This window comes from Mizuhopecten yessoensis, unplaced genomic scaffold (genome assembly GCF_002113885.1).
Source record: "Mizuhopecten yessoensis strain PY_sf001 unplaced genomic scaffold, ASM211388v2 scaffold11161, whole genome shotgun sequence".
In the NCBI taxonomy this organism is placed as follows: domain Eukaryota; kingdom Metazoa; phylum Mollusca; class Bivalvia; order Pectinida; family Pectinidae; genus Mizuhopecten; species Mizuhopecten yessoensis.
The window spans coordinates 1,326,900-1,345,352 of NW_018408910.1; the positions used below are offsets into that span (position 1 = coordinate 1,326,900).

An 18,453-nucleotide genomic window follows, 5' to 3' on the forward strand; every position below is an offset into this window, starting at 1 on the left:
GACGATGTAGTTGCATATTTATTCAATTAAACATTTTGTATCCAATTAATTGTTTATAGAGAAACCATTAAGATGTAACAAAAGTGTATATTTTTTCCTTTTTTAATGTGTATGCATGTACATGATAAACTTTTGTAAACTTTTAAATCCACAACATCAAAGCTCAATTTTACAGAAATTTTAATTAAATTCTTTTGGTCTGTAGAAATTATTTTTACAGGCCCAAATAAGTTGACAAGCCTGGGAAGGTGGGTCTGTGGTGAAGCGTGAAGACTGTATGTGTCATGAATGTTCATTTTTTCTGAGAATCTGTACACAATAAATATAAATACAGTATTTGTTCTGAACAAAATGTGCAGTTAAAGTCTGAATGAGCTCCCGTTTAAATACTCAGAAAAGGAATAGGAAAGTTGGCTGGTCAACTGTAAAACGAACTCCTGTTAGGAGTCCCCCAAAGAAGAAAAGCAGAGAAGGAGCATGGACTGATGATCGTATGACCATGTTTAAGCATGTCAAATATTTATTTATTTGTTGCATGCGGAGGCTTTCAAAAAGTTAAGAGTGTTTAGTTAATTTCGTTCAAAATGGCCAATTTTCAACCAAATAGCACAAAACAGACGACACTCGCGCATTCTAAAATGAAAAAGCAGGTTTATGTCTCTCTTTGTTATTATGCCATATCTCTTTAAGCAGTTGTCGAATAGATTTGAAATTTCATATTTGTATACTTTATTTATTCCAGATTACGAATATAACAACTAATTCAAAATCCCAATATTACAGTTTATTACAGTTTATTACAGTTTATTTCCGGAAACTGGAAGTGTTTAGAAAACGTATAAACAACAAAACGTACACGGAAAACCAAACTGTTAATAAACAAAACAGTAGATGCCGTATAATAAATAAATACTCTGTATATAACACTAGACATAATGGAAACACCGTATGAGACAATATATGGAGCGTAAGCCTGCTCTCCAGGTCGATACAGATCCTTTCCGGATTTGATAGTCCGTGTGTTTGTATCAAATTATGCTTTGCTACCTTTCGGAAATCATCACCTTTCGGATATTATTGATGCTTTTCGGAGAAATGTATAAGTTAAAATCATTCGGAACACCTCGCCCCGATTGGGCCGAGGTGATCTGAGTGAGTACACCGAGCATGCACCAGAGATACATGTAATTTGGAGCCATGCACGAGTATTAATATATATCAAACGGCCGTATTTCTACTTCATATAAACACATGATGTAAACATAAAAGTAATGTTCGAGGATAATATTTGATAAACTCCCTTTCAAAGATTTACTTATATTGGGGTAATAAATGATAATGTGCAGTCCTGTGAACTTTACACACAAGAAGAGCGTACGATCGGCTAGAGCTCCCGCAAATCATGAGCTGAAGACGTTAATGTCGAAATTGAAATCCGGGTCATCATGCGGTTATCACATCTGCCTCGCTAGAAATGATATAAACAAGCACGTGCTGGCAGCCATATACTGTCTGAGTAACAAAGTATGGAGTAGCTACGGGATCATCATACAAGTGGGAAAGGTTTTAGCCAGAAGTAGCTACATGTATAACACCAGGCTGCTAAATTGAAAGGGAACAGGTTTTCTTGCATGATTTTGGAGAAAAAACCCTGGTTACAATTAGTTACTGTGAATCATTAATTTTCGTTGGTTTTTAATTTGCTTTCGTGGGTACTCTTCATCCACGTATTCATAGGTCAACGAAGTAATTACAGGTTTAACATAAAGCTTTTCTCCTTATCAGTAGGTACTCGTAATCTACGAATTAATGTACCAACAAAATGGTGTTTTGGGGGGAAAACGAAATTTTGGCCCCACGAAAATATCTGATTCCACAGTAACATGGATCGTTTGGCCAACTTAATATCTATTTTTCTGCTAAGTTTGACATTTTAAAATAAGTTCTCTAGTCACGTTAAAGAACATTTACGAAGTCGTGTTTTTTTTCATATGTGTTTACGTTATGTTATTATCATGATTGCTATTGTCTGTAACAGGAAGTATTTGTCTGATCTTGTAAACGGAGGAGGTCGCTCCCCAATATGAACCATTATTGTCTAAGAATGCTGAAGTGAAAAATACTATGATAAAAATTACAAAACACACAGCTATCTAAGCTTGACGTGTAACGATGTATACGCTTGATAAAAAACAACACCGAACACCGAATTATATACGCTTTATATATATTTCCAAAGTAGTTTCTGTTTCTGAGTACTGTCTATGAAAATCCGTTTCCTGAAATGATTCCTTTGCAATCATTGCTGCCAAACTTATTCAAAGCGTTGTTCCTACAATAAATGTACAGTGTACACTGGTTTGTGGAAGTTACATATTATCAAATTTATATCTCTTGTACTCTCATTTTTGAGGAATAAATATTGATGATAATGATGGGAAAAAATCCTTATGTTAAGATTCGTTGATTGGTTGAGTATTGATCAACGTATTCATATATTATAATTTGAAGCTGTTAACATTCTAAATTCGTGTGCTCCACCTGCATATGATTGTAGTTCAAGGAGCAACATACAAAGGTTTCACCTGTGACACCCTTTATATAACGGAAATCTTGCCTTTTTTGTTCAAATATATATATTACACGAGTGATGTCCCTTTGACCAGCATGTGTAGGGAAAAAAACCTGTTTTCGCCTTGTCAAAGGGGAGTAACTTCAATTTTTTTGCGGCGATCGTTCGAGTAATATTCTGGAGTAGTCATAATTAAAATGAATAGTTATGTCACTCATCGCAAACTTTAACGACATACACCAATCAGTGACTTTTTTCTAGCCCAAAATAAAAACAATTAATACACTATTCACTTTGCCACAGTTATATAACAGGAGACCCGTTTTTATCTTGGCTATTATATGAAGTGTGAATTGGAACCGGTTTTAAGTGAATTGTACATCTTCATAATTCAAAGCTTGTAAGCTTCTCTCGTACGCAAGGACGTGTTCGTCGAAGTGTGAGGAGATAGATTATGCAATACGTCTATAAACAAAATACTTTTGAAAATATATCCTATCCTCCGTTTCCCCGACATTTATTTATATACGCAGGAAGCCACTGGAACTACGTGTAACTATTAAACACAAACTTATTTATTGCACGCGCGTGAATAGAAAATAAGGCACTCGGTGTAGCACATCGATTACATTTTTTATTCTGCATTGAGTCTACACAAAGAGAACGTTTAAGGATATAGTGGACGCAGTCTATTCTGCACTCCAACGCCCCCTATGACTTAAGGGATACTTAAGATACCATTTAAAAAGCAAAAGGAGAATAAGACAACCTGTTCCGGAAGGGTAAGCGTCGTCTGCTTCATCGATTACACCAGCAATGTTAATCTAAGTGAAATCCAAGTAATGTCACGTCTTAAAAGCAAGAGCCGGGGAAATGAAAAACAACGGAACAAACAGGCACACTAATGAGCAAAATACAAAAGATTGACCTTCATACACGCTATGGAATACCATTTTTCTTAATGACACCATGATGGGTGTCGACGATACACTTTGTCCATAGCTTTCACGTAGATGTACATGGACACTTTGTATATGTTGTGTGATAATAAGTTACAGAGGTTAACCAATGAAAAGTTTTGTTTTTCAGATTTCAGGTTTTATTTCCAACACTCAAGATACATGAAAACGTGCAACATAAGGTACATGTAGATGGATTTATATGTTAAATTATAACAGGATGGACAGATGCATACATGTTTATGGATATACCGATATATACATATATATTTATGCATGATAACCTGTTGTACAAATGAACTATTTCGCAATTAGACACAGCAATGCATACATATATACAACGCAGTTGAGATAGACTGAGATCTCGAAAGCACATAGTACGCACGTTTAGCTGGCGTATGTATTGCCGATACAGAGCACCATAGAAACGTCTAGAATTAAGTTCAACAAACGCTGTAGCCGTAAAGTAGCGACGGGGATGTTTGTTTTACCTGACAGATAAATGAGGAAATTGATATGTTATATACACAGTAAATTGTTGAAATTGGAACATGTAGTCTGAAAACCCCCCAAACCTGCTAGGTACCGTAGATATTGTACACACAACCTGTGTGTACCACGCTTGGCACTACACGAAAAAAAAAGTAATTTTAATTTATTATTCTGACGTGGAAAAATAGAAATGTGAAACGCTATGAATATTATGCATAGTACTGAAGGTCTGAGAGAGTTAACCGCGTTAGTTACACTTAAGGATGGTCTTAGGATAGACCTGTAAAGAAGACAGATACGAGTCGTGATAGGAGAGTTCTTCTACCATTATTTGTAATTAAGCTTGTGGTTACATTAAGTGCAATCAGCAGTAACAGCTGCTATTAAGGAGAAATACCGGAAGTGCAGTTCGTGAGCTTCCATTTATTTACGCAGATTAATACTCAGTGTTTGGATGTACCTACGACGATTATCTTCACCAGAAGTCTACTGTAACATTGCACATAGCAAGTCATCGGTGTTTGTATTTATTTCAGCGGCGCGTTGGAACATTCCGTCATACTGACAACTTTAAAAAACATGTTGTGCATGACATTTTAAGAGAGTGTTAAAATCAGAAGGTGGTATAGCTTGATTTCTCTATATCTCGGATTTTTGATTATGTGACATCAACGGAAAGTGTTTGATTTCATGATATAAATCAAGATAGATGATTATATGACTATTTTATTTAAGTCTACAGATTTGTGATGACGTGATAGCAGCGAAATTCGTTTATTTTTTTCCCCGCCGGCGAGTTCTACGCAGCAGCGGTCGGTGGTTATTGCGATGAATAGTGGTTTATTTTACATGTGTAAACAGACCGGGAACACTACAATGGAGTTATTACTAGTGTATTTAAGCCTTGTTTTAACCCTTTTCGGGATAGGAACGGCAGGGTAAGTAAACCAAATATATATATTAATATATTCTATACGCTCGAACATCTTTCCATGTAGACAGGGCAATTTTGAAACTAAAACAGTATTTCATATAACATTCTCATGTTTAAATGTACTGTGAAATCACAAAATTTACGTTGGTTGTAATCTCATTGATTTCGTTGGAAATCTTCATTCACGAATTTATAGGTCCACGAAGTAATTACAAAGACATACAGTAATTCTCCGTTTAAGTGGGTACTCGTAATCCACGAATTCATGTACCCACGCAAGAACATTCTTTTGTCGGAAATCCACGAATAATGGGCCCCACGAAACTATCTGTAATAAGCTGACAAGAAAACAATTTTAATACGACAAAAATGTTAAAAATATACAATAACAAACATTGAAAATATACAATGCCACGGCAGTTTAATAAACATACAATGTAAATATTTCAACATAAACAAGTGATTTAGTAGACTGAGGGGCCCGCGGTGGCAAAGTGGTTAAGGCGTCTGACATTCTGCTACCACTAGCCCTCTATGACGTGGGGCAGTCGCCAGGTACTGGCGTAGGTCGGTGGTTTTTCTCCGGGAACTCCGGCTTTCCTCCACCACCAAAACCTGACACGTCCTTAAATGACTATAGCTGTTAATAGGACGTAAATGACTGACATTGGGTATAGAGAGGGGATACGATTATACATCAAGTAAACATTGATGTACATGGTTTTGAAAGACTTCTGTATACATATGCTGTATAAAAACGTTTAAATGATGTGTTGTACGATGCATATTTAAGCAGCTTCTATGAATTGTTTCTTAGTTTGAAGGCAGATTAAATATATATAGCAGTCCTTAATGTATTTTACTAGCCACGCCGTGGAAGATGACTTTAAATGTATTGACCTATCTTCATCTTCGATACTTCAGGGGTTACGCGCGCTTTCGCTCTCTACACCCCTGGAATATGTCATAGCAAAATCGAAGGCTCTTTGCGCGCCACATTACGGTAAAATTGACTGGCTTTGAAGTCGTGTGTCGTTCCTCTGTAACATTCAAAGGACAGGTAAATGTATCTGCCTATCGATTGGTCAGGTTTTCACCGCAGATCAATCAAACAGATTGCTGCGCGTCTTCAATTTTGCTTTGAAATATTCCAGCGGTGCAGAGAGCGAAAGTGAGCGTGACCCCTCTTCAGATGCGAGGGCACTGGTAAATAACTGAACGGAGGCGACTAATGTGAGGACCAACGTAGCACATGTTCGTCTAAAACATGCTAATCCATTCATTAAAAAGTGATATCTTAACTTGTTAAGAGTAGACATGCATTTCTTAGACTTAGTTCAGAACTTGTCTTGACATAACATATACCAACTGTAGGAGGTGTATTTGGTGTGAGGAGAGTAATATAAACTCAATGCCCAAACCTTGACAAAGTCACACTCCTCTATATTGTCTACGATCAGTCCCTACGTAGTCGTTATCTTTGTTTGGCCGCCATTTTGTAAGGAGAAGCAAAAACGGAGGTGGAACGTGTACGTCTGCTACAATAGTATAGGTCAATTACACTGCTAGGTATTGTGTGTAGTTTAAATGGTTGTAGACCCTTTATAATAAAGCACACCTGTTCCAGGTGAGTGATAACATCTCTATTGAAAAGAAGTAATTGATGGTCATTTTGTGACAATAACGTCTTAAAGGATCTGTGGTCAATTAATGGGGCAATATCATCGTGTAGACTAACATCCAATAGAAATGATCTTGTCTAAATGTCAGAGCAACATAACATTACACATGTTATTTTTCCAAATATATTTGACAAGTAAGACAAAATATATGTAAGCTAACTTGACGATTTCCACTATCCATATCGTTTTGAAGACATAGCGAGTCCGCATGTTAATTATATAAAAATCGTAATGTCCTGCTGTCTCTCCCGACATCAATCCGTTATTTTCATAAGTGTTAGTGTCTATAAGTGTTGATACGCCGATAGTGGATGTTTAAAGTCGCTCATGTTTTATCGGGCTGATAAGACAGTATGCACATTTTGAATTGATTGGACAAAACCCCCCAGAAAATGACCATGTCCTGTTTTTCAAAATCATCACCTACGGATGATAATTTAATCACGTGTATGTTTAAAAAATGAAAATGTTACTTCATCTAGCATTTAACTAATGATGATGGATATACTCTGGTCATATTATTCGATTTTTATAATTCATGTGTGATCTTCTAATTGATAATGTTTATATTTTATTTGCTAAAAACAGGTACTGGGCAAGTATGTCTGACAAAAAGTGCTGTCATACAAATGGACACCATTAATATCTATGTTTTGTATTTGTTATCTTGATGTACGTTTTTATTACCTTACAGGCCTGTGTATTTCGTCAGCACTCCCAGTGTTCTACGTTTCAATTCCATAGAGACAGTGGCGATAAATATCTTTGGTATCAGTGACGTCACCGTTCAGATATACCTACACGACTACCCAAACAGAACGCGCACGTTCTCGCAAACGTCCGTTGTAACAACACAAGGTTCGATTGTCTTTTTACATTTACAGTCAATGGGAATGTTGTATTACCTTTCCATGTGATGGGTAATTTAGTCTTGATGTGAAAAATGTGACATTGGTTTTGAAATATTTGTAGGTAATTCAAAACGATTTGATCTTGCGTTTCCAACTAAATTATGTTTTTATTGGCGACATCTTTTCATTTGTATTGTTTTGATAAAGTGAACACAAAACAGATTTGATCTGAATGACTACCTGCATCCTCGATACTCCAGGGGTTATACTCACTTTCTTTCTCAGCACCCCTGGAATATGTCATAGCAAAATTGAAGGTACGCGGCAAACTGTCTAATTGGTCTCGGGTATAAAACGACCAATCCCTAGGCTGATACCTGTCCTTTGCAGATTACAGAGGTGCGACACACGATTTCGAAGCCAGTCAATCCTACCGTTACGTGGCCGAAATATTATTTTAATGTATATCAAAGGAACAAGGTGGTGCAAACTGCGCCTTCAATTTTGCGTTGACATATTCCGGGTGGAGAGATCGAAAGTGAGCGTAACCTCTGGAGTACGGATGATGCTGTAAGTCATTCAGAGTAAATCTGTTGAGTATCGAGGATGGATTTACTGATGATGTTTGAATGTTAGAATGACTTCAGTTAATTATCTGTTCGTGCTTTAGTCGGAACAGTTAGAATCAAGTTTACAATACACACCCTAGATAGTAATGACTTAATATACGATAAGTACTGGTGGTAAATCTAAGAGTTTTGACAATCACCAGCTTTTAACATTGCCAAAGCTCGTTTATGTTACATGTATGCTTGTATTAGTTAACACCATGCTTGATTTCCTTTTCAACACAGAACATATTACATTCCTAAAGTCATCCTCTAAATTCCAGGGGTAACGCTCGCTAACGTACATTAGTTTTCTGTTGTTTGTCGTATATTTATTTAAGTTTCCAATTTTTATTTCCTTTATCGATTTATTATTAAGATTTTACGATGGCCGACAAGAGCCTGGCAAAAAGATGTGAATTTTCATATCTTTTTGTACCATGGTACACTTTTATATGGTACACAAAGATATTAAAATTCAAATCTTTGTGTACCATGTACAAGTGTACCATGGTATACAAAGAAATGAAAGCAGAAATAAAATCAACCCGTTGCTTTTAGATCTTTCTGTACCAAAATAACGGCCGAAAACAGCCATGGTACAGAAACATGTGAAACCATCAGACGAAAAGGTTACCAAGTATGACATTTTACACCCTGATAAGGCTGTCATCACATACAATGAAATGTTATCGCACGGAATGTCTGTTATTTGTATTACACCAAATGAGCTACCAAACTATTACTTACTCATTTCAATTGAAATCAACTATTCAATATCCTTTACCGAATTTTATAAATGTTTTACGTTAAAAAGGAAGTCATTATGGATTAATATTATTCGTATACTTACATTTCTAATGTATTCTATCTGCTTCAACTTCTCAAATGAAAGTAACTCCAAATCAGTTGAAAAAGCCGACGGGGTCCGTAGGGGACAAGGGGACAATCAATTTAATTACTTCGAAGGATAGTCTACCTTATTATATTTTTTTGGGGGAAATATGATGAGCTAGTTGTACGATTCTTTTATAATCTGGACATCTATCAAAACAAGGGAAATGTCAAAAATATTCAGATGTCCTTTATCCCTTTTGGAGACCCTGTCAAGGCCTCTATACTTACACAATTGCAACTAACTCATCAGAAGTGATTAATGAACTTCACGACTTGTTTCGGCGTTGTAATTAGGGCTTCACTATTCGGGGTCAGTTCTGGTCATAGTGTCCGATAACAACATTCCGATGCTCTGGTGGTACACTTTTTCATATATATTTGTACCGTAGGAGGTAAAAAAAAGAAATGAAAAAAGTGTAACGCGGTACTAAAAGGAGAGAAGCTTTCATATCTTTTTGTACCGGGCAAAAGTGTACCACTGTACAGAAAGATATGAAAATTCAAATCATTTTGCAGACTGATATCGGCTGTTGGTACATATACATGTGAAAGTAAAGAGTTCTTTTGTAAAGTTGTTTATAATCTTTATGTACCATGGTACACTTTAACATGGTACACAATTATTTGAATTTTCATATATTTGTGTACCATTTAAAGTGTACCGTGGTACAAAAAGATATGAATTTTCATATCTTTGTGTCAGGCTCTCGTCGGCCATCGTAAGATTTAACTAATTATCTGAATGATAAATTGATTTAATTTAAAAAAAAAATACCTTTAAAAAACAACAAGAGTATCAAGTGTCAACAAAACCACATTTCGAACTCAAAATCGATAAAAGTAGGAAAAAGGACAAAGATAATTCTTATACGACCATGTATTCCGGAAGGGAAAGCGTCTTCTGCTTCATCGATGACACCCGCCATGTAGATCTATTTCGAAACCAAGTAATGTCACGTCCTCACATCGACAAAACCACAAGGCACTCTAATACTCTAATGTGCATAAACAAATTTATCTTCATATTAGAAATCTGTCCAACTCTGATTTCACTGAAAGAAAGCGATATGTCTATAAGGTACACGCAATGTGATTATATTCTCTTTATGTTTAGGTCAGACGGCGAAAGCACTGGTGCACGTGAGACCATCCGACCTGCCGGACGAGCCGGACAGCCAGGGCTATGTATATCTAGTAGCACGCTCGGATGATCCTCGCCTGATTTTTGAAAATGAGACTTTAATACTGATGGAGAGAAACACAGGATTTGTGTTTGTACAAACAGACAAGCCGGTCTACACACCGCACCAGGAAGGTAGGGCGGCTTTTGGGCAGACTTGAGATGTTAATCCTAATAGGTAATGGGCAATATGAGACGGATGCAAAGAATTATTGTGGAGGGTTAATAGTTTACAGACAAAATATCTATATGTAACGTGAACAATTTTCATCTGTAAAATATAGAAAAAAATTCTTTTAGAGATTATGTGAACAAAAATACTCTTGTAGTCAGCGGACAATCCAGGTCACAAGTGTATATACAAGGTGGGCAATAACTATTAATACAAAGTGGACATGCTATTGTTTACTATAATTGATAATATGAACGTTTATATATTATCATTAATGTTTTGGTAAACTATAAACATTCCCCTTTATACATAATGTAGACAAAATCCCATAGTAACATTGCTGGTTGTTCAAAACCATTTCAACATATATAGAACACTCCATCTTTACTTGATAAATGGTTGAACTTGGTGACGTTTCAAAGTCATGTCTTCTTTAGTTAGGTAGTGCGTCTTATGTCGGTGGGAATAAATCCAGACCAACCTTGTATGGTACCGTATGACCTTTATTTTTCCTGAAGGAAAAACCCGAAGAGAATACCGACCTGACAACAAAAATCTGGAGCCGGGGTAGTGACCACAACACAACACGACATACTAACGAGTTTTACCAAAATCATCGACTTACAATTTACACAAGAACATAGCATATTTGAGTCTCCCAAACGAAGTTTGATGATTTTTTTTAATCCGTTTCTTCTTCTTCTTCTTCTTTTCTATTTCTTCTTCTTCTTCTTCTTCTTCTTCTTCTTCTTCTTCTTCTTCTTCTTCTTCCCTTTCTTCTTTTTCTTCTTTCTCAAAAACTGCGTATTGGATTCCATTGAAACTACACATGAGTATTTGGGTGTGTGCCTAGATCTGCAAGACACCCTTTTCAACAGCTGCGCATCCACGATGGTCTCCGCGGCCCCTGATTTATTAAGACTTTTACAGATGCCATTGGTCCCATTGTCCAATATTACTTAAACTTAGTATGTAAGTATATTATGGCTATGTCAACTCAATCCTGCGCCTGTTTTGCATCTTTGCGGCTATGGCGGCAGTTTGTAGGACCATTGTAATGGTTCCCATTGCAATTTGTACTTGTTCCCTTTGAGATCATGATGCCGACCATTAAACTTGCCATTATATTTCATTTTCTCGAAACCCTATGGTGTACGTTTGACCGTCAGCAGTCGACATCTTTCTCGGAAACCATGACATTCGGAACAAGGTGTTGAGTACCAAACGAACTGCTTCATTTAAACACTATGGTTGATAAAGGCAAAGCTTGTTCGAATGGTCGCATACATTTCAATCACATTCTAAACTTTGAGTCTAAATTATTTTAACATTGTAGTAAAAATCCGGGTGATTACATTAGATGAAGAAAGAAAACCATCAGCTTCACCCGTTACCATTGACGTGAAGGTAGGGACTTATTTATTATATCTTAGATACGTTTATTTACATTTGTATGTGTTGAGTCAGCACTGCAGCATGGCCATATAAGGTCATACAGTAGAAATTTTAAAATCGAAAGCAAGAAAAGTGAAAAGGGTAGCATTTGTGTCATCTGATGTTAGGAGTGTTTCTCAAAAATATGTTAGCAGTACACATAGAACTGCATGGGTGTAGAAATAACAAATCGAATCTCATGACAGCCTCACAATATCATGTGACTTCGGGACTCAACATGTTTTTCTATACCGAATCTGCAAATATATGAAGACACTTTTGTAATTCAAATGTAATCTCTTGATATCTGAATTGATAATGATTTCAACTATAATAGAAATTTTGTCATCAGTTAGAAATGCTTTTGTTCCAATTTGGACCAGATAGCAAATCAAGAATAAAAATATTATATTTGAATTCTGTAGTGATTTTATCTTTCTTCAACGTTAATCGTTTCACATGCCATATCGAATTTATTAAACGAGTTCAATAATTTGACATGAAACGAGCCTTTTTTTATTTTATTTTAATTTTAAATAATGAACATATTTAATTGAAATGAAAATAATAATAACAAAATACACATTCAAAATTCGTTTAAAACAACAGTACTGTAAATGTATCATGTAGTATAGTGAATAAATGTAGTACTTTTAATGGCATAGGAACATGTTTTTACAGTTTTGACCAATCGTCGCACGTTTAGGTTTTATTATATATGTGTTATACCATATTTATGACATGGCCGTATGACATTGTAAACTAGGTCAGTTATGTGATATACACAAAGTATCATATTCGTTGTAGAAAGGCACTCAGAAAATGTGTTTTTCTCTTCCAGAATCCACAAGGTGTAGTCCTACAGCGATGGACTGATTCCTACCAAGGCCGGTTCATATTGAAAAAGTTCCAATTGTCATCCATTCCCTACTTTGGTAAAAACTGGACAGTTACGGCTAGGTACCAAGATGGGGTATATATCATTCTTAATATTTAAACATTTCCGTATACATTTAAATGACATGTTAACGTTATGCCATACTATTTATTCCTTTGTAATACTTTGATGTGAGGTTTGTCGTTTCTCGAGCTGCAATGTATTTGTTTTGATGTCATGTACACCATTAGAAATAATAATTTTGTTTACATATTATGATTTTTCCTCATTGTATTCAATACTCTGACTAACCAGTGTATTGGTAACATTTTGGTTAACTAGCAGTTAGACGACGAGACTTACTTTCGGTTGGCACGCTATTTTTGTTGTGTATGACTGTCGGTGATCTTCATCTAATTCAAGTACGGCCAAATACTTACGATTCCCCAATTTGACGGTATAGACAATACCGACCAAAGCATTTAACAGATGCCGATTTCTTTCTCTGACGTTAATTTCGATCCAATCGTACTACTGATTAATATTACGGTATTGTGTATTCCGTCTTTGCGTATTGCAGAGTTATCTTCTCTTGAGAACAGGTATTGATTGTTACGTCATTGGTTTGTGTGAGAAAATTACGTCATTTTCTCAAAAAATAATGACGTTACTCTCACAAACCAATGACGTAACAATCAATACCTGTTCTCAAGAGAAGATAACTCTGCAATATGCAAAGACGGAATACAAGCATCTTAAAACGGATTGTATATGTTCTTATTACAAGTCGACAAGTTGATGAGGATAAATGATGATCGATTGGATAAAACGTTTATACTTACATGGAAACCAAATGAATAGGGATAAAGGTTGTGTTTTTTTGGTTGTAGGTAGATACGAGTCACAGTGTCGATTTTGAGGTGAGGGAATACAGTAAGTACATACAGTTTTTACGTACAGCTATAAGTGTTATATACACACATGTGTAATTATATAGGTCAAGCAGGTGATGTACATTCTGTAAATATAAACGTTAAACAGGAAATGTATATAGACAAAAAAATGTAAAAATAATGCACATGAACATAGGTTTTATGAGGTCAATTTTCCGCAATTCCAATTGTTGATGTTTCACGTTTCGATTTTTCACGTGTTGATGTGTCACGTGTTGATGTTTCACGTGTTGATATTTCACTTGTCGATATACATGCAGTTCTATGTATTTTCCCCCCTTAAATTAATAACTGTATGTGCTCTTTTTGTTGTCAGTACTGCCTCGCTTTGATGTGGACATAGATGTACAAGACTTGGAGATAGTGCTGCCATCTACAGAATGGATCAACGTTACCGTATCCTCCAAGTAAGGACAAGCCCAGTCAGGGGTCGATAACGTTACCGTATCCTCAAAGTAAGTACAAACCCAGTCAGGGGTCGATAACGTTACCGTATCCTCCAAGTAAGTACAAGCCCAGTCAGGGGTCGATAACGTTACCGTATCCTCCTAGTAAGTACAAGCCCAGTCAGGGATCGATAACGTTACCGTATCCTCCAAGTAAGTACAAGCCCAGTCAGGGGTCGATAACGTTACCGTATCCTCCAAGTAAGTACATGCCCAGTCAGGGGTCGATAACCATGACATAAACTCATAAATAATCGATTCCACCTGATAGTGTAATGTTTCATGTAATTGTCACTAACTTGTATCCTTCAGTTTTACAATATTTTAAACAACGAACCTCTCGATACGATATGTAAGGATTTGTTTTTGGTAAAAGATGTTTAGGGTTACCTCTTAAAGAAAATCAAGAGGAGCAAGCCAGGGGTTTATATATGTTAATGACGTCATCACTTTTTAATTTGTGTCGTCATGTCAACATAAATAAACGTTTCCCCTGATGAATCTCTAAAGAGGTGAAAGAACTAGGGAGGTACCAAGAAACCCTTGTCATTTTTTATATCCAATGTATATAGATATATATTTTTAAATCATATTCTTGCACTTAATTAACTTTTTAAGAACAATGTTGCTTAAAACAAACTATGTATCTCTATGAAATGAAATATCATACTAGGTGCTTGCCGACAGAGTATCTCAATGTTGACCTTTTTTTTTTTTGATAATCCAAAAATTAAACATAAATCTGGGGAAATCATTTTAGGAAGAGTAGAATTGCAACATAGCAGAAATAGCAGAACGGTTAGGGCTCTAGAATGGCTATTATTACAATGTAAGATAGTGGATTTGTTTCGTTTCCCGATGATTAAACAAAAGCGTTCCAGTTAATAATGAAAATGTAATAACTGTTGTTAAAAGATAATTTCACAAATTGTTTAGTGTACAACTGCTTTGAAAATTACATACATGTCACGGATATATTTAGTATGCAACTTTAAAAGAAAACTAAGATATACTATAAAAACCAACAGCCACTTAGGACCAAGCTTTCGAGTTGATACCTTCATCAGGGACTGCAAGGAAATCATCCTTATGTCACATCCCTATTGGAAAACAGGAAGTTCCTAAATAAAGGTCGAGGATGATTCAACTTCAGATGAAGGGCGAAATCGAAAGCTTGGATCGAAATGTTTATATATTACCCTAAAACACATTGTTTTATTAATTTCAGGTACGTATATGGAAAGCCAGTGATAGGGGGCGTGACTTTGACATTCGGAATCTTGGCATCAGGACAACACGAAACCTGTTCAAAGACCTTCAACAAGCTTGTCAGTATTTGTCGTTATCAAATATGATAAAAATCAAATCAGTCACTACGTTCCGCATGATAGGTCTTATATTCTGATAATATTCTGATAATACATTCTTGTAATATTCCGAATCGGAATTCCGAATCGGAAAACGTATGTACAAACATCCGGGTACTGAATTAAAGGTCAGCAAAACATGACTCCTGATGCAATGTTGTAACATCTTACGAAATAGTATATCATAACGGAACGAAATCAATGATTTGAGTCAGGCTCTAAACACGAACATAAATGTCAGCTGTATTAGCACATTTGGTTGATTCAGACTTATTTTCATTGTTGGTCAACAACAGTTATACATATTAACAATATAAACAGCCGAACTTCATTGTTTCAAGCCTATGTGCCCCGATATCTCGATAACTTATTTTGTCTTAGTCCAAATAACTGTGTAAATTGAAGCTATTTTCAGTTTATGTACTGACTATCCTGCCTATAAAACCCTATAAAATTTTCCTTTTGCAATCTATGTACTGAATTATTGAAATACTAGTGCATGTATGATAAACAATGTTGGATTAACACATTTTCAAAAAATAATTCCTTAAGAATAATTACTTATTAATGAAAATACTAATATAACTAAGAAAAACAGCAATAAAAGTATTATTCATCCAAATGATGTTTTATTCAAATCTTGGTACCCCATGCTTTGTAATATAGTTGGAACTGCATGATGATGCTTAAGAACTAAGCAACAACCCTGCCAAAAGACTTCACCAAATAAATAAATACATTTAAAATTGCATAACATACCAGGCAAGTATATTAGCAATGTACAAACATGTATGCTCTGCTTTTGACTCATGTCTAGCTTGTGGACGGAAGGACCGACTTCGCTGTGAGTGTGGATGAACTCAGAGATAGTCTTGAAAGTTACTGGTTCCCAGACGGTGCCCGTTTGTTAATAGAAGCCGGGGTAACTGACCTATCCTCGGGCCGGAAGGAAACTGCCTACCACAGGAGCACAGCTTTCTCCTACTTCCGGTATATCATCTCCGTAGAGAAATCCCAGAAGTATTTTAAACCTGGTCTACTGTACAGATTACACGTGCGTATATATTTTGTTCATATGATCTCTGCATATATTAAAAAAATATATCTGCGTTGATATTCTTTGACATGCCTTTATTTTAAACATGCAATACCTAAATGTTTCTCTTTTTCGTTTCCTATCTTTCCTGTCTTCATTCTTTTTCTATCTACTGTCTGTTTCAGTCAGTGTCTCCCACGTCCTCATGCCTATTATTTTTTGGCGAATTTTAGATATAATTGTTTTCTAGTGTATTGGCAGTGTGCTATTTTTTATTTCTATTTTGTATAACAATAGACATGAAAAACAAATCATACCTAGCCCACGCAATAATGTCACACTGGAGATGAGTTTTTAAAAGTGCAGTTTGAAATCGGTCGCAAAGCATCCCTTCTCCATTTACAATATTTGTTTAACCCTATTCAATAATTAAACTATTTTATGTGATTTTTATAGGTGGAGACCTACTGGGTGAATGGAAAGCGGAATAATGCCCCGAACGTGGACATAGCTGTACAGATAACTCGTTATAATGACGCTGGTGTCCTTCATTCACTTAACCGGACAGAACAGACAGACGAGGACGGTACCTTTCAGTACCTCGTCATCATGGGCCACACTGAGACTCGGATGGTTATCAAGGTACATAAAACCATGTTTTAAACTACCACTTCCGCCGGAAGTTATTTATCGGAAATTTGATTGTGAGACATTAAGGTATATGATAATTTAATTTATAAACGTCCAAAAATATTCTAAGGGTATAACGCATCTTTTGTCTGTATATTTTGTTAGACAAATAATGACGTATTCTTACAAAAACTGTGTTCGTTTCCAGGTGACAGCATATATTGGACCATGTTTATTGCTGGACAAATAATGACGTTTACATACCAAACTGTGTTCGTTGCTAGTTGACGTCGCTGGATCCTGTATCCATTGTACGACTAAAAATGACGTATTCATACAAATTTTGTTCGTTTTCAGGTGACTGCACTGGACCATGTATCTATTAATAGACAAATAATGACGTATTCATACCAAACTTTGTTCATTGCCAGGTGACGGCGCTGGACACTGAGGTGGACGAGGACGAACAGGACGAGTCAGTGTTGGAAGTCTCACCACTGTACTCACCATCCGATAGCTATCTGTCCATTTGGACTAACTTGGTATGTTGCTTTTTTGACATGCTGTATCGATTACTAAATTTTAAATGTGCAATCACCTATGCATGTGTTAAGTTCTCCCATATGGTGATATCAATCATTATATCTAATTGGGTGTGATACCTAAACCGGGTCACCCACATTCATAAACATCTAATAATAATCTCTCGTTGATTTTGTTTATTATAGTCCAACGAGCTGTTCTATAAAGTGTGAACACGTCTTAACTGGAGTGCTTGATATCGAACCGTTTATTCAGAAAGCTTTATTTATATGTCTTGTGACAAAATGATATTTCAAGATGCATAATCTTGTCTTTTCATCTGTTTAGTTTTGGTTGTCATTAATGCAAGGCAACTATCATGTAAAGCCTGAATTTATTGGAAAAAAATCAACAAACGTCTTATCAAATTAATTCAAACTGCTTTTTTTTCTGTATAACAACCTCCATATGAATACCTATTCTCAAAACTTTATGTCTTCCAAAAAGAATTAGCTTATACTGTGTTAATAAGAATATATGTACGTAACTAGAAGTAAACATTCGGAAGGTTTTGTCTATATCGTAGCAATTGTATACATGTATCAATCAAAATGACCTCGTTCCGATTTTCGTGTTTATATTTCAAACAATGTAGTACTATTCCGAATAAGATTGGTCAGTGTGGTATGAATAATAAAGGCTAAGTTTGTTTTAAACACAAACAGGAATTGAAAATTAATTTTGCGAGCCTCCGAATACGTCTTATTCCTTTGTCAAGCAAAGAGGGTAAAACACCCTTGTCTTAACTCTAAACCGCTGAAAACAACGACTGAACTGGTAG

General features: G+C 35.8%; 1 protein-coding gene across 1 annotated transcript in view; it reads left to right on the plus strand.

Moving 5' to 3' along the window:
* Nucleotides 1-4,014: 4,014 nt before the first annotated feature.
* Nucleotides 4,015-18,453, plus strand: part of LOC110467112 (complement C3-like) — a 41,234-nt gene continuing 26,795 nt past the window's right edge. The window contains exons 1-11 of the mRNA XM_021524041.1: nucleotides 4,015-4,961; nucleotides 7,334-7,497; nucleotides 10,110-10,310; nucleotides 11,684-11,754; nucleotides 12,623-12,754; nucleotides 13,549-13,591; nucleotides 13,928-14,018; nucleotides 15,286-15,385; nucleotides 16,242-16,478; nucleotides 16,917-17,102; nucleotides 17,522-17,632. Coding sequence (XP_021379716.1) covers nucleotides 4,852-4,961; nucleotides 7,334-7,497; nucleotides 10,110-10,310; nucleotides 11,684-11,754; nucleotides 12,623-12,754; nucleotides 13,549-13,591; nucleotides 13,928-14,018; nucleotides 15,286-15,385; nucleotides 16,242-16,478; nucleotides 16,917-17,102; nucleotides 17,522-17,632 — 1,446 coding nt within the window. The 5' untranslated portion in view covers nucleotides 4,015-4,851. The remainder of the gene's footprint in view (nucleotides 4,962-7,333; nucleotides 7,498-10,109; nucleotides 10,311-11,683; nucleotides 11,755-12,622; nucleotides 12,755-13,548; nucleotides 13,592-13,927; nucleotides 14,019-15,285; nucleotides 15,386-16,241; nucleotides 16,479-16,916; nucleotides 17,103-17,521; nucleotides 17,633-18,453) is intronic.